At 45.2% G+C, this 26,658-nt stretch overlaps 1 protein-coding gene across 1 annotated transcript in view; it reads right to left on the bottom strand.

Annotated features, from left to right (window-relative positions):
* The window catches only part of crim1 (cysteine rich transmembrane BMP regulator 1 (chordin-like)), a 197,711-nt gene that overhangs the window by 15,802 nt on the left and 155,251 nt on the right, over positions 1-26,658 (bottom strand). The window contains exons 9-15 of the mRNA XM_043695492.1: positions 24,270-24,426; positions 17,735-17,856; positions 10,696-10,905; positions 7,329-7,544; positions 6,100-6,321; positions 3,264-3,458; positions 1,333-1,461 (exon numbers count right to left, since the gene is read on the bottom strand). Coding sequence (XP_043551427.1) covers positions 1,333-1,461; positions 3,264-3,458; positions 6,100-6,321; positions 7,329-7,544; positions 10,696-10,905; positions 17,735-17,856; positions 24,270-24,426 — 1,251 coding nt within the window. The remainder of the gene's footprint in view (positions 1-1,332; positions 1,462-3,263; positions 3,459-6,099; positions 6,322-7,328; positions 7,545-10,695; positions 10,906-17,734; positions 17,857-24,269; positions 24,427-26,658) is intronic.

A 26,658-nucleotide genomic window follows, 5' to 3' on the forward strand; every position in this document is an offset into this window, starting at 1 on the left:
TCCCTGGGGTCGGGGAGTCCAGAACTAGAGGGCATAGGTTTAGGGTGAGAGGGGAAAGATATAAAAGAGACCTCAGGGGCAACTTTTTCACGCAGAGGGTGGTACGTGTATGAAATCAGCTGCCAGAGGAAGTGGTGGAGGCTGGTACAATTGCAACATTTAAGAAGCATCTGGATGGGTATATGAATAGGAAGTGTTTAGAGGGATATGGGCCGGGTGCTGGCAGGTGGGACTAGATTGGGTTGGGATATCTGGTTGGCATGGATGGGTTGGACCGAAGGGTCTGTTTCCATGCTGTACATCTCCATGACTCTATGACTGCTGGAATGTTGATTTCCCCCTTGTCTTGCCCTCTCCTCCCAGGACGATCACATTTCAAGCAGGAATCACCAGTTGTGCTGAGAGGTGGCTTTCAGATTAGGAGGAAGAGAGCTGTTGCTGTTCCTATCCAGCAGCCTCCCTTGGCAGTGCAAGTGTGTTGGCAGAATGGTACATGGCAGGAATGCCTCCTACAGTCAATCATCCAGTGGGCCAGGATTGCAAGCGATGACAATCCACCAATTGGCAGCAGGAAGCCCACCGAGGCTCATCAGCAACCAATCAGCTGCAATTTTCCAACATGAATATAGACTTACGGCCATGATGGGGAGCTGTGCACTGTGCCAACAGCTCAGCGGGTTACAGGTAGAGAGCGAGTGGCTGGAGGGCAAAATATTCAACATGGACATTGGGTTGGGGGTCTTGACAGGACAGATGGCGAAAGGGTGTTTCCCGTTGTGGGAGAGACTAAAATTAAGGAACGAAGTATAACACAGTGATGAGGGGAGTTTTTTTTCTCATTATTATGAGTCTTTGGAATGCCTTTCTCTCAAGAGGGAGAGTCACTGATTGTTTTTAAGGTTGCAATAGATACATTCTTGACTAAAGTAAAGTCGTCATATTGTGGGGCCACTTCCTCATTAGGTGGTGGTTTAACCTGAGGGTCGCCAACCTCACGTAAAGGGAGATGCTGAAAAGAAAAGTCCTTCGTGGTAACCTCAGCATGAGTGCAGGAACTGAACTCACATAGTTGGCATCACTCTACATTGCAAGCCAGCCATCCAGCTAATTGAACTAACTATCTAAAACAGGAGTTAAAGATTATTGACAGAAGCCAAGAAGGTGGGGTTCTGGCTACTAGAAATTGGTCTACTCTACTCCCACTCCTATTTTGTGGGCTGGTATGAATTGACTGGCCTGAGGTCCTTGACAGGCAAAAATGTCATAGTTTCCCTCCAACGTCCTGGTGGATGGAATAGTGAGGAACACACACACACACACACACTCACTTACCATCGTCCCGAAGATGTGCAGGAATTTCATTCCCACTAGGAGTTGGCCAGAACGGGGCTTCCACTTCAATCTGTCCTCTTTGGTCAAACTTCTCAATGGGTATGTTGGTGGGTTCCGGAATGTACAGGTCTAAAGGGAGACAGGGATCGAGCAAAACAACATGAACGGCATCTGTGAATGGCCTCAGTCCTCCTGTAAGCAAACACTTGTACAGTTTGGAGAAAGTGAGGACTGCAGATGCTGGAGTACCAGAGTTGAAAAATGTGGTGCTGGAAAAACACAGCAGGAGCATTCTCCTGCTCCTCGGATGCTGCCTGGCCTGCTGTGTTTTTCCAGCACCACATTTTTCAACCCTTGTACAGTTTGGACATACATTGCTGTCCTTGCCAGGAATGAACCCAGAAATGCTGCCTGGGATGAACAGATCTCAATGCTCCGGCATTGTGAAACAAACACTGATGGAATCTGGAACCAAAACAAAACCATACCCAAACAAAACCATACCCAAACCATGCAAAGATTACACATGTTTTCCTCACTGGGATAGTGTGGGGGGTTCAGAAAGTCCTTACAACTAGAATGAAAGTACAAGTGCTTGCATTCACCTTGTTCCTCTAACATAGTGAAGCATTCCAAGCTGCTTCATGGTTGCATTCTCAACTAAAACTGAACTACATAAGGATTAGTGACTCTTAAAAGAAGGGGAAAGGTTTCAGAAGAAACTTTCAGAGCTCGGGGCCTGGGTAGCAGAAGGTACAGTTGCCATTGATGAACAAAACAAAATGCACCATGAAACTTTAATTATTGGCACTTTTAATATGAGCTGATTGTGACCATTGAGGCAAGGTGACAAGTCCAGGGGTCACAAAAGATCCTTTGGAATTTGTCCTACTCTGTCTCTAACTCAGTCAGACAACATGTCAGTCAGAGAGGCAGGGCACTGAGTCACAGGGCCCAGACCATGCTGCAGCGAGACTGGCAGAGAGAAAGCTTCAAGGGACAGCCACAGTTTGAGGAATCTCTGTGCCTGTCTGAAGATCTTGACAGAAGTATAAAGGATAGGTTGATGAAGAGGGAATGAACCATGGCCAGAACTCCAAGTCAAAAACTAATTTTACCTGTAACAATATTTTTATTTTGCTTTCAAAGTTCTAGCATCCAACGTGCTTCATTAATAAGGTGAAATGTGTGGAGCAGTGTTAGTAATGAATGGATCTTTGGCTGTTCTACAAATGAAGGAGTCAATCAGTTTTAAATAAACACCAACATATCCTGTGAGCCAGAAGTTTCCTATGGATACATTTTGGATTTATTACCGATTGTGATAGCACTGAAGTCAGTTTACCATCGTTATGTGTAGGCACGGAAGTGTGGGGTGTGCGCTATGGAGCGTATGTGAGAATGAGGGAGTGGAGAGGGGTGTAATTCTTATTCAGAGGCATGGGTGGGACAGCTGGGAATGCACTGTTGTCAAACTGAGGTCCAACTAAGGAAGAGGCTACTGCTTGATGGGAGGGTAGGTCAGGAGGATGAGGTAAAGGGTGAAGAGGAGGGCAAGTAAGGGTGACTCCTGGTTTGGGGGGGGGGGAGTAGGCCAGGATTCAGAGCATTAATCAATGGGACGAGTGAACAGTATGTGTGTGTGCAACGGGGGTACGATAGAGAAGCTGAGGGGGTGGGGGAGAGTGGTGTACAATGCAGGAAAAATGAGCTGCTAACTGGAGTCAGAGATTCAAGGGACGTATGTCTTGTTGTTTGCTTCTGAGAATAGGCAGGCTCTGTAAGAAGCAGATACTCTTCATTAACCGTAAGTAAAAGTCAATAAGGGGTGGAAAGTAAACAATGTGTGCACTGGGAGGTGGTGACAGGGGTGGGGGGTGTCATCTCTGTCAGTTCTGGGATCGATAAAGCAGGGGAAGGCCTCTAATTACCTGGGCACACAGGACAGCAGCTTCCATCCACGTAGACAGGTTCCAGGCAGGGGAGGGGAGGGCAGCTGACCGTGGAGCAGAGTGTCTGCCCTTGCAGGCAGTAACAGTGTGTACAGCTGTCGATGTCCCATCGCTCCTCATCCGCGTAGGTTTTCTCATTGAAGTGACACACGACTTTGCTCGGGATGCTCTCCTCTGTCGAAGGCAGGCAAATGGAGAAAATAAAAACGGAGTCGAGTTAGACCGTGGTCATTCAGCCATTCCCTGCAGTGAGGAAATCTTACAACTCAGTCAGTTTGAAAGTAATTTCTGGGTAGAGAAGCAACTAATCTGCATCAGGCTGACAATCTGGGTATCGCAGCATGGTTTCTATCTCTCAATCAGTGAAGCATAGAAACCAGGAGCAGCTAAGGCCATTCTGCCCTTTGAACCTGCTCCATCATTCAACCTCTTCATGATCCTCTGTGGTATTTCAGCTTTCTTTCTATACCCCTTAATGCCTTTAAAATTTATAAACGTACCAATCTCTTAGTGAAGTGCTACTTCAAATGCTGCTTGTTTATTAAACAAACAGCTTTGAAGGGATTGAGGGCATTTTAACAAACTAAAAATGCACACCAACTCCTCACCAGCTTTAAGAGTACTTTAAGAGTCACCTGGTTCTGTCTCTGCTGACTCTGTATACCGTCCCTCAGCTTTCCAGGAGCAGTTTCACGCAGCACTGTACAAGAATTTACTTGACCAGACCGGCTTAATCTATCAACAATAGGTCAAGTCTGGGGATGTGTGCACCACAGGTAAGGCTTTGGTATTGAATGCCCAATCTTGAATGCTCTGATATGATGGTGGTGGGGCTTCTATTGGAACGGCTGGTGGTGGGTTCACTACAACTGAATGGCTTCCAGTTGGCAGTCACGGGTTAATCACCTTGCTATACCTACCAGACTGAGTAACGCTGATAGGCTTCCTTCCCTTAATGAATCAGATCAATTTTTATGATAAAGAACAGCTTTCATCATAAACTACAATTGATCCTGAACAACTGGGGAGGCCTGGACACTGTCTATGAATGTAAGATATTGTGAAAAATGCATTCAGACCATCCGGGTGGTTTCTGGCACCGATAGCACTCTCAAAGGAAGGCAGGTCAGTAAAGCTCACAAGCGTATTGGGAGTGTTTCTGACTGAGGTCAACCAGAGATAGGGTAAAAAGGGATAAAAAGATCCCTGCAAGGAGAATCTGAAATCTGAAAAATTACTATTTACTGAAATGAGAAATGTGCTGCCATGGTTTTTTCATCTTGCACTCATCAGGATAAATGCAAGAATGCAAAATTTCTAATGATGAGTTGATAAAGTGTGGTCCTGGAAACAAACACATCAGGTCAGGCAAGCAGCAGTGTCGGCATTTTGGGCTTAACCGTTTCAAATGATCACAACACACAAAATTTGGCATTCTTGCATTTGTCCTGATGAGTGGAGTCCAAAAAATCTTCAGCAGCCTCTCACCTTCTTTTCTGGAGTTTTCAAGTTTGGTGCTATCAAAGTGACTGTTTGTAATTTTGGTCCTCATGGCCACCAGGTTGTAACTGGGCTGTCACTAGAGGGAGCAAGAGGTCCACAGTGTGATGAGAGCTGCAACGTCAGTGGAGAGTGTAAGAGGGTTGGAAAGGATAGAGTTGTGAATGAGGGTTACAAGAGTGTACAGTGTGTGAGGATGAATTGTCTGTGTCCCAGAAAAGCAACTGGTCTTATTAAACTGAACATACAAGAATGGACTCAGGACCATTGTCACCTTCACTGAAATACCACGAAAATGAAACCAGTAAGGGTTTTTGAGGGTGTGTGGGCACTAATTCATGCTCCAATATAATTATTCCAATATATAAATCAAACAATCAGCTTAATTTTATCTGTTGGATGAGCTTGCCGGGGAGGGGGGGGAAGAAGAGGATGAAATTTTCTACGCAGCTTGGTGACAAGATACTAATTTCCCATTGCTTTGTTGGAACTATTATTGATAATTATCCTAATACACACTGTTGTCACAACAGTAATAATCAGTTTGTACTGACAGAGGCTGGTTTCAGTCAGCTTGGCTCTGGTGTCCAGGGAAGATGGCAGGTCACAGCTGAGATCCTGTGGTTGGGGGAACAGGAGGGATATTCTCCCCAGCTACTGGCCAGCAATGCCATGCTGCATCAGAAGAAATGATTAATGCTGCCTCTCTGCTGCTTTCACAGCTTCAGTTGTGTTGGCAGGTTTATCGTTCTGGGGGGCGGGCGGGGGGGGGGGGGCAGCTCAGCTCTGAGGACCCAGCTAAGGGTTAACACCACACTATAACAGAGGTGGACGGTATGGGTTTAGCTCCTCCTCTTGCTCTCCATTGAGGATGTGTTTATTAATAAAGGAAGACATTTCTCTGAGTTTGTCCATAGGGCAGACACAGCCGTTAGAGGCTCTTAGGACCTCTCTGATAATGTTATCATTATCTGCCATCATTAGCTGTGTTAGCAGAGGTGCCTTGAGGGATTCAGGAGGACAGAGAAGGAATGACTTTGCTCAAATCTTTCCTTTGTCTTTTTCACAGAGAGTTTACCCAGCGTGTTCTTTGACTGATCAGGAATTAGCTGCAAAGGAGGGAGACTGCAAGAGCAAGGTTCCTAGGCTCAGGGTGTCAAAATATCGATAATGAATACCATTAGAATCACTGTGAACTCGAGATGTACCAACTTGCCCTAGACAACAGGGGAATAAAAGCAACAAAAGCAGATGGCCCATCTCCTGGATGCACGGTAAGAGAATGGCACACCGATTCCTCAGCACCATTACTCACCAATACAGTAAGGACAACACTGCCCTTTCCGCAGGACAGGCCGGGCACAGGTCACAGCTGGGCACGACTCCGAGTAGCAGCTGATGACACCCTCCATGCAAATGCAGCTGCTGCATACATTTGGCTTCCAGGATTCAGCTGCCAAGAAGATATCACCTTCATCATTCTTACAGTAACCAGGCATACTTCTGTTGCTTGGCGACATAGGCTGAAGGGGTTCATCTGGTGAAAGGAGGAGAAGACACCAATTTTGCAACAGGAGAACGTGAAGTCAGCCTCCCCACTCCCCTCAACCAATATCATCCACAAGCCGATGTGTTGCATTTAGTTAAGAAAAAGCTGGATAATGCTTAAACCAGCCAAGTTCTTTATCTACTTGCTGTTCAAAACTCATCACCACAAGGAACAGTTGAGGCAAGTAATACAGCACAGATTTGGGCCCTGAGAGCCAGAAACAAAGAACTAGCCTTTAGGTAGCACTTTTGCCTGTGTTAGGACAACCCCAATAGCCAGCATGTACACAGCACGATCCCACAATGATTACCAGATGTTTCTTTTGCAAAGTGATGTTGCTAAGGGTTTTGTAAATGGTAAAAAGATGCTGAAATGGGAGAGGCCATTCAGCCCAATCAATACTATCCAGATAGCAGAACATGCTTGGGTGTTACTCATTGCTTTTCTGACCTGCACCAAAACAGGGAACCGTAGCTCCATGGTTGGTCAGTTTACGTTTCAGTAAAATCGGTATGTGATGTGCTAAATGGCAGCTTACTTCCACAAGTTAATCATTTGTAAATGTAAAATAAATTATTCATTAAAGTTCTAAGGAGGTCACTATAGTCCAAGTCCGATGCATTAAAAACAGCATTGCAATCAAATAACTTAGCTAAAAAACAGATGCAATGTCAGTGAGGTTCTGGACTGAACTCCCAGCTGACATATATCTTTAGTATATTTGACATATTTCTTACAGCAGATTCTTACTCAATAAAAGGCCAAGGACCATGCAGCACACAAGCAGGCTATTCGGCTCTAGTGCTTAACGCCCCACATAAGCCTCCCACTACCTATTGTCTTTGCATCAGTATACGTTTCCATTCTTTATTCCTCTCATATACTCTGCTGTGACTGTCCCCTTTATTTAAACTTTGAACCAGGGTGTCAGGAGATCTTGCTGCCTTCTATGTGCTAAGTAAATACAAGCTGGTGTTTGCAGTTTGTGAGCATACCTGGGCACTGTGGGCAGCATGAGTCTGGTGTCCTGATGGGGTTCTGGCAGAGGATGGGTGGGCAGACCTCGGTGTCACAGAGCACACGCCCGGTGTGGCACGTGCACTGGGTGCAGGAGTCAATGTTCCAAGTTTCTCCTTCCACAAAGTATTCGCCCCCAGGAGCATGGCAGATCGAGGTATCACTCAGCTCAGGCTTCCAAAGGCCAGAGTCCTCTGAGAACAAAGTGAGTTAACAATCTGGTTAGCAAAATGGGGAATGCCTCAACACATGCACATCACTAATGTCAATTGAAAAGCAGAACTATTCAAAGGTGAAGAGCATTAAAAGATAAGCAGGAAGGGCGAAGAAATGCAATTTGAATAGATAGCTCTAATTGAAAAGCCTGCTCAGACACAGGTACAGGATTGAAAGGCTTACTTTTGTACTGTAATTTCTTTCAGTTTATGAATTAACGGTTGTAATACATCAGAGGAAGAAATGAATTCCTTTACAACATGAAATGAAGCTGTACTTTCACATCAATTGGTTACTCCTTTCATAAGGCTGGAGGTGCCATCGATAGTATCGAGGGCTATTGTAGGCTGCAGCACGACATAGACAAGATGCAGAGCTGGGCTGAGAAATGGCAGATGGAGTTCAACCTGGATAAATGCGAAGTAATGCATTTTGGAAGGTCGAACTCGAATGCTGAATATAGGATTAAAGACGGGATTCTTGGCAGTGTGGAGGAACAGAGGGATCTGGGTGTTCAAGTGCATAGATCCCTCAAAGTTGCCCCCAAATGGATAGGGTTGTTAAGAAAGCATATGGTGTTTTGGCTTTCATTAACAGGAGGATCAGGTTTAAGAGGCGTGAGGTTTTGCTGCAGCTCTACAAGTCCCTGCTGAGACCACACTTGGAATATTGTGTCCAGTTCTGGTCGCCCTATTATAGAAAAGATGTGGAGGCTTTGGAGAGGATGCAATGAAGGTTTACCAGGATGCTGCCTGGACTGGAGGGCTTGTCTTATGAAGAGAGGTTGACTAAGCTTGGACTTTTCTCTTTGGAGAGAAGGAAGAAGAGAGGTGACCTGATAGAGGTATACAAAGTAATGAGAGGCATAGATAGAGTCAGTAGGCAGAGACATTTCCCCAGGGCAGGATTGACTGGTACGAGGGGTCACAGTGTTAAGATATTAGGAGAAAGGTATAGAGGAGGCGTCAGAGGAAGGTTCTTTATGCAGAGAGTTGTGAATGCATGGAATGCGTTGCCAGCGGTGGTGGTGGAAGCAGAGTCATGAGGGACATTTAAGCGACTCGACATGCACAGCAATGAATTGAGGGGTGCATACGTTAGGGTATTACTTTAGATTAGGAATAATCCTTGGCACAACATTGTGGGCCAAAGGGCCTGCTCTTTGTACTTTTGCATGTTCTATGTTCTATATGCTTATCAATACTGCAATTTATGATCTATTATATCAGTGCAATATAAAGAGACAAAGTACCATTTACTCTCAATGCATTTTGTTTCCGAGCTCATTCCTCAGAAAAGGTCCTACACTGGTACAGTTAAAGGCAGTGAAATAATGGCAGAAACTGATAACAAGAGAAGGCTCACTGCAGATTTCAATGTCAATTTGTGAACCATAGAGAAGGAGTTAGCCGTCTGGTTCACTCGTGCCTGCCTCTTTGGTAGATCAATCCAATAAAAAACACGGATCTGGAAAGCTTCAGGTTCTATTTCTAGTCTGTGTTAACTTTATTGTTCTCAGCCTAAGGTCAACAGCTCTCCGGGTCCCAGAGCTCGGGATAAAAAAGTAAAATCGGCTTTTCCCTTTGACACAGTTGAGCTGATATATGTTAGAGACTGAAGTATGATTTTGTTTAGCGACTCCGATGTCAGAGTCAGATTGGGATCCTGACCCTGCACTTGAATGACCATCTGACAGTGGTTTTCCCTAAGGTGGCTCTCTGGTGACGAGAGGGGTGTGCTCAGCTGAATTAATGACGGCGAGTTTGTTCTGGAAGCTGGAGGTCCACTACAAGGTCCCCCCCACCAACCCCCTCCCTCCCCCCTCCCCCCACACCCCAACCCCTCCCCCCTTACTTGGAGGGACACAGGGCTCTGCTGTCTTCAGACACCTCCTTGGCAATTTCTTAAAATCAAGCGATTAAAAAAACATCCATGAGGAGGCAGCCAAGGCCAGGATGGGGTTGGGGTGGAGGGCAGGAGGAGGTGAGGACAGCCTCAAAGTTGGCCTGGAGTTGCTGGTCGCCCTGTCCTGCTGTTGTGAAGCCACTTCCAGACGACCGACCGGTTCCTGGGTCTGAGGTGTGCAGCAGACGTGGTAGGAAAACCCAATCAGCCTCTGGAAACTGCTCACTGCCTGACCTGAACTGGCTACTCACTGTGTGTGAGGCAGGAACCCTCTGTTCTCGATGCCAGCCCCCAGAAGTGGGCAAGCCTGCCAACGTCATGAATGTTCACACCTACTGGTTCCATTTCTGCCCTTCGGTAGGGAGCTGGGGAGGGGTGGGAATGGTGGTGGTGGTGATAATGTTTGCTCTGACCTTCTTATCCTAGACATAGTCTACCTCACAGGGCCGAATGTCTGCTGCTGGGTTAAGGCAGCCAGGTTTAACAGTGACAGTGCCTAAAACTGGTCTCCTGGAACACAGTCTAAAACTGTGTTAGTCTATCAGCAGCTTAACTATCATCACAGTGTGATGCACTTACCCACTCATCAATTGGTACAATGTTTCACTATCAATTAATGGCAAACTACAGCTAATGTTTATCGGAATGAGCTTCAAATCTCAATAAGATAACTGGAGATCCTTCAGTGATATCAACACAGCAAAGCCTTGAGTATTAATGCATGAGTTTGGCATATTGGATTAACATTTATGTACAGCCAGTGCTCAGTGACCCTGACATTTTAGATTTAGCACACTCCTCTAATGATGAGACTCCTATTAATAATATTTATTACTCTGAATAAATTTCTTCAAACCCAGAGACTGTTCCGTCACTGCAGCTAAGTCTGTAGCTCTTTCAGAGAGCTAACCAAAGTGCAATGGGATGAACAACCTCTTAACAGTCATAGATTTTTTAACAGCATGGCAAAGGCCCTTCAGCCTATTATGTCCAAGCCAGCCATGAAACATCCAGCTATTCTATTCCCATTTTCCAACACTTGGCCCACAGCCTTGGCATTTCAAGAGCTCACTATGTAGTCTTTCTGTGCAGCAAAGTGAAGGCAAGTCCCTAACAAGGGGACAAAATTTCCAAAGAATCCAACCCCAGCACCATCTCAACTGCATACTCGGTTCGGGGGTGGGGGGGGGGGGAGCAGAGAGGGCTGATTTAGGTGCTTCTTACCTGGGCACGATGGGCAGCATTGTCCGGGCCGGATGGTAGGATTTCCACAGTTGGGCACGGAACAGGTGATGAGTGCACACATCTCGCGTCCGCTGTAGCAGTAGCATTCACGGCAACCATCATGCCAACTCTCACCGCTCTCGTGACGCCGCCCATCCATGGACAAACACGAGCCAGTTTTGACCGGTGGGATGGCGGTTGTGGGCACCTCTGGATATTAAGAATTGGAAGGAAAAAGAAGCAAGAGTTAGTCATGGCACAGGGCTGTCTCTCCCTCTTAATCACAAGGCTTTTCCTTTCAGCTGCTCAAACCTGGCGTACTATTGTACACAGGAGGATGGGTAGCCCCATTTAGCACCGAGACCCTGCTCCATCTTTCAATTCGATTACGGTAGCTATGTTTCCAACTCAAGAGGAGGTCAGTATAACTGTGGAATCTTAACCTTGGTTTAAAAAAAGGAATGTAAATTGATATAATGCATTCTACAACCTGAGGATGTCCTAAAGCACTTTAAAGCCAATTAAGTACAGTGCAAGAGCAGTCACCATCATAATACAGGAAATATGACAACCAATTCACTTATGGCTCACTCCAACAATCGCCACTGAGACAGGTGACCAAATCTTTTGCTTTTAGTGATCAGATCAAAATAGTGCCATAGGATCTTAGTTTAACGTGTTATTTTTTAATTCATTCACAGGATGAGGGTGTCACTGGCTAGGCCAACATTTATTGCCCAGAAGGGAGTTAAGAGTCAACTACATTACTGTGGGACTGGAGTCACATGTAGGCCAGACCAGGTAAGGATGGCAGTGTCCTTCCTAAAGGGCATTAGTGAACCAGATGGATTTTTCCCAATAATTGGCAATGGATTTAAGGTCATCGTTACATTCTTAGTTCCAGATACTTATTGAATTCAAATTCCACCATCTGCCATGACAGAATTTGAACCCTGGGTCCCCAGAATGTTATCTGGGTCTCTGGATTAACTGTCCAGCAATAATACCACTAGGCCATCACCTCCACTGAAAAGGAGTCAACTCCAGTGACACTGGGGTGCCAGTCTGGATTACAAGCTGAAGTCTCTGGAGAGGGGTTTGAAGCCCCGATATTCTGAGCGAGTAACGAAAGGGCTAACAACTAAGCCAACAAACCATCTTTAAGTCCCTGCTCAACAATATGCCTCAGCCTTTAATGACAATTCTCAAGACAATATGACATTTCTTTCATCCCCAACGTTGGAGGCCTCTGAGTGAGATTATAAACAGGATCAATTTTGTGCTGCAAGACCATGTCCATTTGGAATAGGATTGAGCTAGCACAAACTCATTTCACAACTAAACAGTGGCTGGTGGGTCGATAATCAGGAAGTAGAGGTTTTGACTGATTGGTAAAACAGCCACACTTGAGGAAAAACCCTTTAGGTGATGAATGGTTAAGGTGTGGATTGCACACTCTGATTGGATGATGGGTTCAGGTTCAATTGCAACCTTCGCTGGCAAATTAAATAAACATTTGAAAGAGAAACAAAATCATAGGGAGATGGACGAAGAGTAAAAGGTGTGGATCTAACTGGATTACCAATTCATAGAGGCAGGATAAATTACTGAACTGTGCTACGACCCTACAGAATCCTTACAGCCAGAGAAGACTGTCCTGTCACCCCAGGCTGGATTTAGATCACAGATTAAAAGGCAGTGCCCCCTTAGGTTCTCTTCCCAAGGTAATGTGGCTTCCCTCTGCTACTTCAAAGTGACCATTATATACGTTGCCATGGTGCTGAATATAGACAGCCCACATCTGATCCCTCTTCCTACCTGACATACACTCAACACTTGCGATGGCTGTCCTGCTGTGATCAGGAATGGAAACACTGCCTGATTTCCTGCGATCAAACCTCACACAAAATTGGGAGATCCACCTACTGCTACCTCGGTTTGAACTTGGCTAATTCAGGAGCAACGTTTGAAACTAGGACCCACTGTGAATACTGGCTGGAGTCTGAGGGTAATTTTATTTTACCCCTTCCTGTGGGGAAAGACTTCTGTTTGACTTCTTTTCCATAGAGACATAACCAAGAATATAGAGTCTCCATGAACAGAAGGGCATTAACCCAGTGTTAGACTGGAGAATCGATGTATTTGATGCCTCCCAGTCAATCAAGATCAGTGACACCCACACACTTGAAAAAAAAGTGGACATTGGGGGCTGATAGTGAGGTGAGGCTGTGAAATGAGGAATTGGGGACTGGGTGAGATAACAACCTGGGAATCTGGAAGTACAGGTTTCTCCCATCGCCATGGAGACTTAACTGTGTTTGAGGTTCTCTGATTCCCCATCTGACACCCAGCTCGAGGGATAGACTTGGCTGCCTCTCAGTGGGCAAAGTGTTGGGTTTAAGGAGCAGCTCAGGTTTTGGAGAAGGAGGGGTGCCACGGGTGAGATCACTGGGCCCTGGGGGAAGCGTCAGTTGAAGGTGACAGATTGCAGCAGCAAATGACGTGTCTATGGGGTGATTAGGAGTGTAACTATCATGTAGGGATTTTAAAGACTTAACCTATTGGCATCTGGATTCCTGCTCCTTCTGGCCCATAGCTTGTGCAATAATGTCACTTTATCTTAGCCCCTTCCTACATCCTTTTACAAGGCCCACAACCTCCTTAACAAGGTTTTCAATGATTAATCCCACATCCAGAAAGTGGATTAGTCCCTTGCCCCCTGCTCCACTTCTAATACAACTGTACTCAGATGAAAATTCTTCATGTTTTTGTTTCTCATGGAATCCTTATTGGCTCATCAGGTCTGCACTGGCCTGCAGAAGAACACCCCACCCAAACCCAGCCTCCTAATTCCCAAGGCTTATCCACCTAGCCTGCACACGAGGGAGTCACGGACGGAGTGGTCTTTTCGGAATGCTGATAGGGGAGGGGAGGGAAACATATCCCTGGTGGTGGGGTCCGTTTGGAGGTGGCGGAGATGACGGCGGATGATACGATGTATATGGAGGTTGGTGGGGTGGTAGGTGAGGACTAGTGGGGTTCAGTTAGTAGCCATCTTTGAAAAAAAGCACAATATGGAATACTGAGGGGCACTGGCTCCAAAACAAATTCATTTAAAAGAAAAAGAATGGGTTGAATATTCAACTGCTTTTACAGAGTTACTGATCAAACAGATGACCTAAATAAATTGCTGTTCATGACAACTCCAATGGTTCCAAATGGTTTGAGGTAAAGTGATTAACGTAACTGTGCTACCAGGCTCCTTGGAGGGAATCAAATTAGGTCAGAGATGCATAGCGTAGTGTGACGAGTTTTTTTATTGATATTTTTGCATCTTTTTCTTCAGCTGCTCACTTATTTCATACCTGCACTTATTCTCATGTAATATGTGTTTCTCTGCAAAAGCCCTCCAGTGCCTGTCCCAGTTAAGGTTCCCTTTTAACAAGGCAATATTGGTGCGTTCTGATCCTGTCCTTACCCATGTCCCTTGCACTTACAGCAGAGGTCAGAAGGTATCCATGGGAGTCTTTACACCATTGGACTTATTTAATCATTCCACCATACCCCCTCAGAATTTTTCCCAGTCGTAATCTCTGCTTACCAACCTGTTTACCAGTGAAAATACTTTCTAATTTAAGTGTTACGATTGTCATCCTTGTTCTCAAATCCATCCATTAATCTCTCTACTCCTTGTGGAAACTGCTGAGGTTTCTAAGGACCTTCAATACCCATCTCTTGAACAACCCTGATTTTAATCACTTCACCACTGACAGCCTTAGCTACCTGCCTGGCCCCTGAGCTCTGGAATTCTCTCCTTCAAATTCTCTTGCTTTCTGATGCTTCTTAAAATCTACCCGTTGGCCAAAACTTTGGGCACAACTTTCACTATCTCCTTGAATGACTCAGTGTCAGATTTTGTATGCTAATGCTCCTTGTGAAACATCTGAGGCTGTTTTATATGTTAGAAGGTGTTACACAAATGTAATTATTGCTGTTCTTTCCAGGCCTCTCCCAGTCCAACCATCCCCTTAGTATTCGCTTAAAAGCTGTTCACCTCCACCATTTTCCCAGTTGTGATGATAGGACATTGGTCTGGAACAACACTGTTTGCTTTTGTCTGTGTCTCTGCACAGATGTTGGCAGATCTGTAGTGCATTATTTCCAACATTTTCTCTTCTTTGTGTCAGAGTGTTATATTATGGTTGAGAGCCTGAACTCATGTGAATGGACGCTTGGATTTTGGGACAGCTAATTCAGTACAGGCAGACGAATCAAAGCTGAACTCAGAATGTTGGAACACTACAGCCTTAACTTGCAGTGGAAACTGTACTTCATTTTTAATCAAACCTTCAAACAAAATTTTTAAAAAATGCTTTCCTTAAAAGAAATGTATATATGGCTCTCAAAGTCTTTCTGCTTTCTCTTTGCAGAGACAAGCTACATCAACGTTTTTGAAGCGGTATTAGCAGACCCTATTGCTCAAGGGAAAGTCAGCAGACGACAGAGTTTCAGCAGACGACAGAGTTACAGCATGATGTATTGTTCTGCTACTTAAGCAGGCTGCCCCCTTAAGGCTGAAAAATGTAACAGCTGCAAATGGGTTCATCCTGAGAACAATTAGGGATCAATTAGGGATTATTCACATGCTGAGGTTAATTCATTAGAGGTCACTTGCCTTCCTTCCTAGCTTTTTATGAGGATGCCTCAGAAATCACACGCACAGCTTTAATAGAAAATAGAAAGGTCAATTTGTGCAAGGCATGGTCCCCATTACTCCCAACTTCCTGGGAGTGTACAGCGTTGAATGTCATTAGGAAAGGGAATTGCCATCCTTACTTGGTCTGGTCTACATGTGACTCCAGATCCACAGAAATGTGGTTGATGCTTAAATGCCCTCTGGGCATTAGGGCTGGGCAATAAATGCTGGCCAGCCAGCAATACCCTCATCCCGTGAATGAATAAAGAAAAACCCATCATGTCTCTAGAAAGAAACTCCAACTGGATCTACTTGCACCATTCTTTCAGGCAGCACACTCCAGACTGTAATAAAGAGTTGCGTCAAATAAAAGCATCCTCACGTGTTCCTAGGATATTTGCTAATCTTACATCTGGGATTTCTGGCGACCAACCTTCCCAACAATGGAAACACTTATCCCTCTCAGTTTCTCCAAGTTATTCAAGGGTGGTTGGCTTCTGCTGTTGTTTTGTTTTGCATCACGCCGAGCAAGCACATCTCCAATCTGCTTCAGCCACAACGGAGTCTCCCAATCTACTCAATATTTTTTTTTAGATTCCCTACACAGTCCCTTCAGCCCAACAAGTCCACATCGACCCTCTGAAGAGCTAACCACCCAGACCCATTCCCCTACATTTACCCCTGCACCGAGCACTATGGGCAATTTAACTTGGCCAATTCACATGCACATGACCTGCACATCTTTGGATTGTGGGAGGAAACCGGAGCTCCCGGAAGGAACCCACGCAGACACGGGGAGAATCTGCAAACTCCACACAGACAGTCACCCAAGGCTGGAATTGAACCCAGGTCCCTGGCACTGTGAGGCAGCAGTGCTAACCACTGAGCCACCGTGCTGCTCCAGCCCATTGTCAATTTGAATATCGCTCCCGAATATTTACATCCTGCTTTAAAGTAGAAAGAAATATAAACCCATTCCTTTCAAGTCAAGCTGGGGCTGGGAATTGAAAGAGTTGCTCCTGCTCTAAAACCAACCAGTAAAATCAAATTAAATTTGGCACTCTGGACCTTACTGAGTGACTGCCTCCCATTCCTTCAGTACATGAAGTCCCAGCTAATAAGTAACAACATAATAGCAAAATTCCTTTACTTTTGCAGTAGCAAAGAAATGGAATGCACCTAGGCAAAGTGCAGAGTCCAGACGTTTCAGCAAACAAGTTAGGGGTGGTGTTAGGAGAGTTGGTAATGTGGCTGCTCCATTTGGCTGCATGATTTGCGAACAATCAGTGGAGGTTGAAGAGACAAAAACGTGGGACTAAGTTCAACTTTGGTGACTGTCTCACGTTGCTGTACTAACTGGCAGAACAGGCTTGATGGCTGAACTAGGTAAAAACAAGGACTGCAGATGCTGGAAACCAGATTCTAGATTAGATTAGATTAGATTAGATTAGATTAGATTACTTACAGTGTGGAAACAGGCCCTTCGGCCCAACAAGTCCACACCGACCCGCCGAAGCGCAACCCACCCATACCCCTACATTTACCCCTTTAATGTAACACTATGGGCAATTTAGCATGGCCAATTCACCTGACCCGCACATCTTTTGGACTGTGGGAGGAAACCGGAGCACCCGGAGGAAACTCCGAGGAGCAGGAAAATCGATGTTTCGGGCAAAAGCCTGATGAAGGGCTTTCGCCCGAAACATCGATTTTCCTGCTCCTCGGATGCTGCCTGAACTGCTGTGCTTTTCCAGCACCAGTCTAATCTTGATGGCTGAACTGCATACTCCTGTTCCTATGCTACCACCATCCCATGCATCCAGCCCTGAATATTTCATAATTGCTGCTCTCACAAGTGCTGAGCCACATGAAGGCTGCCTTGGGTTGTGGTACTGTTACTGAGCAGGCCTCGGATGCAGCAGGAGGTGAATTAGGATTTGTCTGAAAAAGCCTGCTATTTACTCAGCAAGTCCACAAACTCAAAATAAAACCTTTGAATCAGCATATAACCAGTCAACAGAATTCTTATCCCTTCCACTTACCTGCGTGCCAAAGCACCTCGTCAGAGACTGTCTGCGAAACATAAAGGATACCTTTCCTGTACGAGTGATTAGTCAATTTGCTCCTCTTTGCTTAAGGGAGTTGAATAGGATCAAAGACCTTTCAGGAAAGGTGCCTTTGCTTAAGATGACTATCTTAATTAACAGGAGAACAGACACTACAATTTTCCTTGGACCTCAGCGAAATGAGATTCACATTTGCTTGTGATAATTATTATCGTCTTCTTTAAGCTCAGCGCACCATCAGCTCAACATGCCAGGTAAAACCAATTAGCTTCCTTACCCTTGCACTTGCAGATAAGACAGCCATAAATGTCTTGCTCAAATCCCATTGGACAATACTTGTCACATGGACGCTCAGGGCACTTCTTGCAGCGACAGATATCGCAGCTATGTTTGTTCTTCCTGTTTTTAAAGGAGAAGGTATTGAATAAAGTCATTCCCAACACGCAAGGCTGCCCATTGCTACAATTTAAGCAATACGCACATCTTACAAATCAGTCTGGCGACTTGCATTTTGGACTTATATTTCAATTGTTTTGCTCTGCGAGAAGCTCAGATACAAAGCTGTTTGTAATCCAGCTGCTGTTACTGGGATTCTGGCCAAGTGAAAGGTGGAAGGGGAAGATGTGTCCACTGGGAATGTGCTGACCTCATTCTGCCTGGAGGAATCCCGGGACACAATGAGGCAACAGGCAGCTTCCTGACCATGTGGTTGGTTTGTTCAATCTCAGCTGCAAGAGTCAATGGGGAGGTGGTGAATGAAGCCCCGCAACTAACTAAAAAACAAAAGAGGAGGAAACAGAGAGTGTGAAAGCCCAGCAGGCCATTCGGTCTATCAATCGTGTCCATGCAGACTCTTTGACAGAGCTATTGAAGTAGCTGCACTCCCTGACCCTTTCCTTCAGGGCTGCAGGTGTTTCCTTTTCATTTTTAAGCATGTGTCCAATCCCCTTTCAGTAGTTGCTACTGAATCTGCTTCCAACGTACTTCCAGCCAGTGTGTTCCAGTGCAACAACTCAGTGGACAGTAAAACTTTCCTCATCTCCCATTTGTTGATTGTCCTGGATCTCTATTGAATGGTTCCTGAGTTGCCAAGCTTCTCCACCTCGCTATTTTGTTTTCCTCCTTTAAGTCGCTCCTTAAAATCGACCTCTTTGACCCAAGCTTTCGGTCAGCTGTTTCAATCTCTCCTTAGGTAGCTCATAATTTGTTGTCTACTGACCCAGCAAAGCACCTTATGATGTTTCATGAAGTAAAAGGCACTCTCCAAACTTAAGTTGTTGTTGGTGTTTTCTTCCTACCTATTTTTTCAAAACTCCTTCATTGCTCATGTACAGAAGAGTACAGAAAAGGCCCTTTGGCCCATCAGATCTTCACCCACATAAACACTACCATGAAATCTACACTCGTCCCAATTTCCAGGGCCTGGCCCACAGCCTTGAATGTTTTGACAAGTACTTTTTAAAGTTTGTATGGTGTCCTGTCTCAAGGACCCTCCTAGGCAGTGCATTCCAGATTCCTACCAGCCTCTGGGTGAAAAACATTTTCTTCAAATCCCTTTTAAATCTCCTGCCTTTCACCTTAAAATCCTGTCCATGTCCATCGTAACCTTACACACCTCTATCAGGTGCCCCCACACCAGCCTTCTCTGCTCAATGAAAACATCCCGAGCTTATCCAGCCTCTCATCATAGCTAAACTGCAAAACCCTAGGCAACATCTTGGTGAATCTCCTTTGCACCCTCTTTAATGCAATCACACCTTCCTATCATGTGGTGACCAGAAACAAGACCAAAAGATGTAGGAGCAGAATTAGGCCATTCTGCCAATCGTGGCTGATATGTTTTTCAATCCCATTCTCCTGCTTTCTCCCATAACCCTTGATCCCCTTTCCAATCAAGAATCTATCTATCTCTGTCTTAAATATACTCAATGTCCTGGCCTTCACTGCCCTGTGCAGTAATAAATTGCACAGATTATCCACCCTCTAGCTGAAGAGATCTTCCTCATCTCAGCTGTGAGAGCATGCAGTACTCTGTACTCCAGCTGTAGCCTAACCAAAGACCAGCTAGGTTGAAGTGAGTTCTGCAGATGCTGGAGATTAGAGTCAAGATTAGGGTGGTGCTGGCTCAGCTACTTTCCCCCCAGCCCCACCCCCTCCCATTTATCTCTCAAACCTGAGGCTCCCTGCCTCATTCCTGATGGAGGACTTTTGCCCGAAGCGTCGATTTTCCTGCTCCTCGGATGCTGCCTGACTTGCTGTACTTTTCCAGCACCACTATAATCCTAACCAAACACCAATACAACTTGCTCTTATGATCTATGCCACAACTGATAAAGTCATACTTTTAAACACCTCTCTTAAATCTCTCCCTAGGAAACAATTCAGATAAAAATTTACTTAGCTCTGTTGGTATAAAGCCCCACACAAGTGTTTAAGAACCGGAAATTGTAAGTAGTGGAGGAAATTTCATTTATTTAAAAATGGGAAATGAACAAAATATTAACGAATTTGGAGAAACAAGAGAGGAAAGATTTAAAGGGGACCTGAGGGACAACCTTTTCATACAGAGGGTGGCGTGTGTATGGAATGAATACTAGTTCAGTTTAAGATATCTGGTCGGCATGGATGAGTTCGACTGTAAGGTCGGTTTCCGTGCTGTATGACTCTGATTTGCAACATCAGTACCCCTTAAATGCTTTTATTTAATCTGAAAGAATAGGATTGATTTTGGCAAGATTTTCCTTCCAGGTTTAATAAGACCAATTGGAGGAGTTACTGATTATATCAGCGTAAACGAAATGGATTAATGTCAATATAGAAGTTGTAATTGCATTAATAATGTGAAAATACTTAAGTGATTGTGTCATTTCAACTAGGGGATTGGGTAACTCAAGGGTACAGGCTAGTTCAATTGGATGTAAAATCACACCGAATAGCATGGGTGCGATTCCTTTACTGATTGAAGTCATGCCTACCCAACTGTGTCCCTTGCCTGTGATGTAGTGAACCTCAGGTTTAGAGCCACCACCATCGTCTCACTGCTGACAGAGTAGCCCTATGGTTTTCTGAGACTATGGTGACCTTACATTTCAACTGCATTTGCTGATCTGACTCTCACAGTCAGACTCAGAAACTTTTCAGAGCAGATCCTCTCTACTTCAGTCTAAATGGAGAATTTGGCCAAGGGTCTCACTCTTAATAGGTGTGGCATGAGAGTCACAGGTTAGGCCAGCATCTACTGCCAGGAGAAAGTGAGGATTGCAGATGCTGGAGATCAGAGTCAAAATGTGTGGCACTGGAAAAGCACAGCAGGTCAGGCAGCATCTGAGAGACATTTCGGGCATAAGCCCTTCATCAGGAATCAGCATTTTACTTCCCTTGGGCAGGTGGTGCTGAGCTGTCTTGGTGAACAATTGCAGTCCATGTGGTGATGGGAACATTCAGAGTGCTACCTTTATGTTTCTGTGTATAGAAGCTTGGCTTGCTTGGCCATTTCAGAGAGTGTTTAAGAGTCAACCTCATTGCTGCAGTTCTGGGGTTATATGTTGGCCACACTGGTACAGGAGGGCAGATTAAGGAACCAGCTAATTTTTGCTTGGTTCCATGAACATTATTAGTTAGAAAGCAATTTATTCCAGATTTTTGAATTATTGCCTTTATGATATCCTAGAAGCCTTGGTGGGATTTGAACTTGTGACTGAGTATTTGTTGGCCCTCAGGATTATTAACCCAGTAAACATGACCAATATACTACTGTCCTTCTGATCACATTCCAGTGAGCCCATGCAAAAGCAGAAGTGTGTATGCTGATAGAGGAGAGAGCATGATTAAGCTTGATTGCAATGGCATTAACAGATGTGCAGCATGCCAACATACCATTCTTGGAAATGACTGGATTGCTGTAAACAGCACGCTTTTCTCAGAGAAGGCTGTATCGCACAACTGTCCCCTGTCTCAGGCTTCTACTCCCGTATCTGTGAATCTTAACTTCTCCCTGAATCACAGACGTTCACTTCAACATTCAGATATTATCAAACCACTGCTTGCGATCGCAGTGTTGATAGCAGTAATGTCTGCTAAAATGTTTTGCTTTCTTTTGCAGATCCAATGGAATCCAAAATATTCAACAAAAAATCTTTCCACCTCATTGAGAAAAGAGAAATGTTCTTGTGATGGTTCAGTGAGTAAATGTACAACATGGTGTGACACGGATCTTTCCAGACCAGGCAAGTCCGAAGTTTCATCCCTGCTGTATGCTCAGTGAGCTGATTATATCTGGGACACCAATAACACACGGATTTGAAGATATTACAGAGCAATAATAAAGAGCCAGGAGCTTGTTACAGGTCAGTAACACTTAGCTTGGGGCCTGTTGAAGGCAATACTTGCTACACCATAATAACAGTGGATCATGCTGTAGTGAGACATTTGCTTCATGGGAAAGTGCCACCTACAGTCATAGAGATATACAGCATGGAAACGGACCCTTCAGCACAACCTGTCCATGTCGACTAGATATCCTAAATTGATCTAGTACCATTTACCAACGCTTGGCCCATATCCCTCTAAACCATTCCTATTTACACACCAAGATGCCTTTTGGATGTTGTAATTGTACCAGCCTCCATCACTTCCACTGGCAGCTCATTCCATATGCGTACCACCCTCTGTGTGAAAAGTTGCCCCTCAGGTCCCTCTGAAATCTTTCCTCTCTCACCTAAAACCTGAGCCCTCAAGATTTGGACTCCCCTACCCTGGCAAAAAGAACTTGTCTATTCACTCTATCCGTCATCTCATGAATTTATAAACTGCTATGAGGTCACCCCTCAGCCTTCATCTTAAAGTTAATTATGGATCTCCCAGAGCATGGCTGACAGTAATAACAACAACAACAATGTGTATTTATTTATGTGGCACCTTTTAATGATGGAATTAATGAGGCAGTTCACAAGAGTGTACTGAAATAAAGTATGGCACTGAGTGACTCAATGAAATGTGAGGCCAGATGACCAAAAACTTGGTTAATGGGGAGAACATTGAGATGGAGAGACAGAAAGGTTTTATAGAGGGAATTCTGGGTCTTAAGGTCTAGTCAACTGAAAGCACAGATGGAATGGTTAAAATTTGGGATGTTCAAGAGGCCAGAAGCAGAGGAGATTAGATTAAATGTCTCAGAGGCTGATGAGGCTGTACTCCATTGGAGAAATGGGTATCAGCGAGGGATTCGAAAATATGACTGAGAGTTTTTAAATTAACACCTCAATTGACTTGGTCAATGTAGGTCAGCGAGCACTGGGCTGATGGGGGAACAGGACTTGCTGCGAGCTATGACACTGGCAACAAAGGTTTGGAAAGCCTGAAGTTGATGGAATGTGGGAGACAATCTGGGAGTACACTGGAGTGGTCAAGCCGAGAGGTAGCAAAGTCTTTCATCCGCAGATGAGTTGAGGTGGGGGTCAAGGCTACGCAGACTTATGGAGGTGGGAATACTTGACAAAATTTAATGCAGGCTGGCAGTGGTCTCGGCTGACATTGGACAGCCAATGCTTTGCTATTTTTCAGGAAGGCTTGGCATAGTAGGTGCCAGGTGGGCACTTAACAAGGCAGCAATGGGCCTGATCCTCAGAATGATAGCTCCCCCACTCCCAGAGGGGAGGTCCTCCTGGCAAACTTCTGGCAGTTCTTCACTGGGTAGCAGCTGGTAATATACTGTCCCTATGCCCAAAACCACTGAGGAACTGGAGCCACAGATGATGGCATGGGGGAGGGAAGTGAGGCAGCAATGGTGAAAGACCCCCCTCGCCCTTCCCCTTCCCCCATCTCTGTCGCACCATTTCCAATGTCATCTCCCTCGGTCACGCCCCCACTGGCTACCCCGCTGGACAAGCCGGACAGAGCTTGTTTCTCAGGTGTCCAGCATGGCAAATCCCTGGCCTGTTGCTGGGGGAGCAATGGCAGTGAAGGGTGAGGCCCTGAGGCAAGTTATAGATGACCCCAGAACAGCCTGAATGAAGAGACTACGGGTGGGAAGTTCCCAGCCAATGAAATGCTTCCCTTGGATGCAAACATGCCTCCAAGGAGCATTAAATTCCTCTCTCTTAGATAGCACACACAGTTTTACTACCATTACACTCTGGATCATACAATGTCTTTCCTGCCAGCTGAGATGGAATTGTGTTTTTGTTACATTCACAAACTCCAAATTCTCTAAATACATTGGCTTGAGATAAATAGCAGAAGCAGGCTTAGGAGATGGAAGAGGCCAGAAAGAAATGACTACTTTTTTAAAAAAGACGTAACACTTACTTTTGACATATACATTCAACTTTAACCACAGTTCCATCATTCTACGTCTAATTTGTTGCCGTTTAGTGAAAATAAGTCGATTAACTCTGAGTGTGATCTTCATTTCCATGTGTGAGCTGAGTTACAGAAGGCACCCAGCACTTACAGGGCTCTGTGAATCAGTAGATATAAAACAGAGCTAGCTATGACACGGGGAAAGCTGAACAAGGGGGAATCGTTAAGATGCGGGAGATGCAAAACGTAATTGAAAATCACTGCAAATTTGTTTAAGAGACCCCAAATGGATCTCAGTTTTAGAAACTGAAACAGACAAGAGTTCACTCTAATTTGTGGACCATCACAAATTGGGAAATTGTGTAGCAATGTCTGAATGACAGATTGTACAACATGTGGCCAGTCTGAAGGCATTGATGTCAATTAATTAATTAATTAATGCCATTAATGCCCAAGCTCTGTAATGATTGGTGCAGACAGGTTAACATCACTAAGAAAGTAGCTGTACTTACATGTATCCGAAAGGACAGTATTTGTCACAAACCACAGGCTTGCATTTCTTTGGCCGTGTGCGGCACTGGCAGATCTCACAGCCGTGTACGTCAGTCTGCAGGCCAAATGGACAGTCCAGGCCACAGCCCGATATGAGCCCTGTGCACAGCTCTTCTCCTGGGGAAAGAAAAAAGACCAAAGTCATCTTAGATTCTGCACTATCCAGATGCAGCTGAAAGAAAGAGCTGAAAACAAATTTGTATGGTGCCTTTCACCACCTCAGGACTCTTGCAGTAGGATCTGTAGCCACCAGTGGGGGCAGCCACCATTCACTAGTGCTATATTGGCACCATTCCACCTCAGGGCCCTTTAACTATTGGTAGAATGGGGTGTGGGCAGCAGGGCTACTGTACCCAAGAAACAGGGATTCAATTAAAATCCATAAAGGTCTGCTGTCTGCAGCCAAATGTATCCTGCTGCTTGGTCAGTGCTGGAAAGCCTCCTATTGGCCCTTCAACTTTGGGTAGGTGTCCACTATCCCCGAACTGGACGGCGAGCCCTCCCCCCAGCCACCAACTGGTCCATTTCAGGGACAATCTGTTGTTATTATGGAACAATGTGTTCTGTCATTTGGCAGCGTATCCTTAGGAAACTAGATCTGGTGGGCCACTAAAAGCTCCAACTGGTGTCCAGCTGTATTTTGAAAAAGGAAATGGAGCTGTTCTGTTGGTTTGGAATCCCACCTGCCCACATGGTCACTTGAGTGGGGGAGGGGCTGGTGCCTAGTCTTGTGAAGTTGTAATTCCAGAAAGTTGTGCATGTCCCATTGCAGTAAATGAACTACTTTCAAAGGTTTTCCATCTTGTGCTGGGAATGATGGCCAGACTCTTTGAATCAGCAAAGTCCCACAGATAGCAACTGGTAATCTGTGCTGCTGGCCTTGGTCTAGGGACTAATGTTGGCTAAACATGGGGAGAACTGTCTGCTCATTTGCAAAGAGTGGGATTGGGTATTTTGAGCTGATGGGTCTCCCATTTCATTTCTGTGGCTGACCTACACAATGATCTTTCCCCTGATCATCCCTGCAAGGTTTCTTGCCAACCCTTCACTGAACAAACTATACCATTAATGTTAAACACTCATGATGTGGGAACACAGCAGAACAGCCGCACTGTGTTCAACCTTGTCAGATAGCTGATGTACTGATCCATTGTGGAATACAGACCTGTCACCCCTTTCACTGAGAAGGAGAAGGTCAGGCTGGTGAGCAGGTGCAGCCTCCAAGTCACACACCCTTCTGACTTGGACTGATTATGCCATTAATTTCTCAGTTTATGGTCAAAATCCTGGAACTTGCTCTCCCATATACCAGTGTACTTATACCACACAGACACCAGTGATTCAAGAAGTCAGCTCACAATCATCTTTTTAAGGGCATGTAGGAATGAGCAATAAACGCCACCTTGCCAGTGACACACACATCTCATGTATGAATGATACAGCAATATGTGAATGCAATGCTTTGCTTTTTAGATTCCATACAGTGTGGAAACAGGCCCTTCAGCCCAACCAGTCCACACTGACCCTCCGAACAGTAACCCACCCAGACCCATTTCCCTTGACTAATGCACCTAACACTATGGGCAATTTAGCATGGCCAATTCACCTGACCTGCACATCCTTGGACTGTGGGAGGAAACGGGAGCACCCAGAGGAAACCCACGCAGACACGGGGACAATGTGCAAACTCCACCCAGACAGTCGCCCGAGGCTGGAATTGAACCCGTGGCCCTGGTGCTATGAGGCAGCAGTGCTAACCACTGAACCACTGTGCCGAACAGAATAAAGCCATTTCCTAATTTGGCTGACATTTTGTTTGTAGAATGATACCACTGTAGTGTACAGTGTAGAGGATGCACAGCACCAACAATTACACATCTTTTACCATGGAGAATGACACCAGGAGCAACCTTGATATCACCAACACCAACAGGTTCCTCCTCCTGTGATGTAGCCTGGAATTCCCCATCTAACACGATCACAGAAACAGCATCCTCCTATGTTCTGCAGCAGATCAATGGGAAATCTCACCAACACCCGATCAGGACTTGAGATAGCCAACACAAAATCCGGGAGTAGACCTTTTAAATAAAAAGAGTTCGTCCTTTCTGAAGGAGGGTCACTGGATTTGAAATGTTAGCTCTGCTTTCTCTCCACAGATGCTGCTAGACCTATTGAGTTTCTCCAGGAATTTCTGGTTTTGTTTTGGATTTCCAGCATCCGAAGTTCTTTGGCTTTTGTTTTATCCATCCTTTCTCTACCTTGTCTCTTTCACCAAATGCTGACATCCTGACTTACCGCGCTCATCGTTTTGAATCACCATCATACCAAGAGATGTCAGGAATTGGC

The sequence above is a fragment of the Chiloscyllium plagiosum genome, chromosome 9 (genome assembly GCF_004010195.1).
Source record: "Chiloscyllium plagiosum isolate BGI_BamShark_2017 chromosome 9, ASM401019v2, whole genome shotgun sequence".
NCBI classification, from domain to species: Eukaryota; Metazoa; Chordata; class Chondrichthyes; order Orectolobiformes; family Hemiscylliidae; genus Chiloscyllium; species Chiloscyllium plagiosum.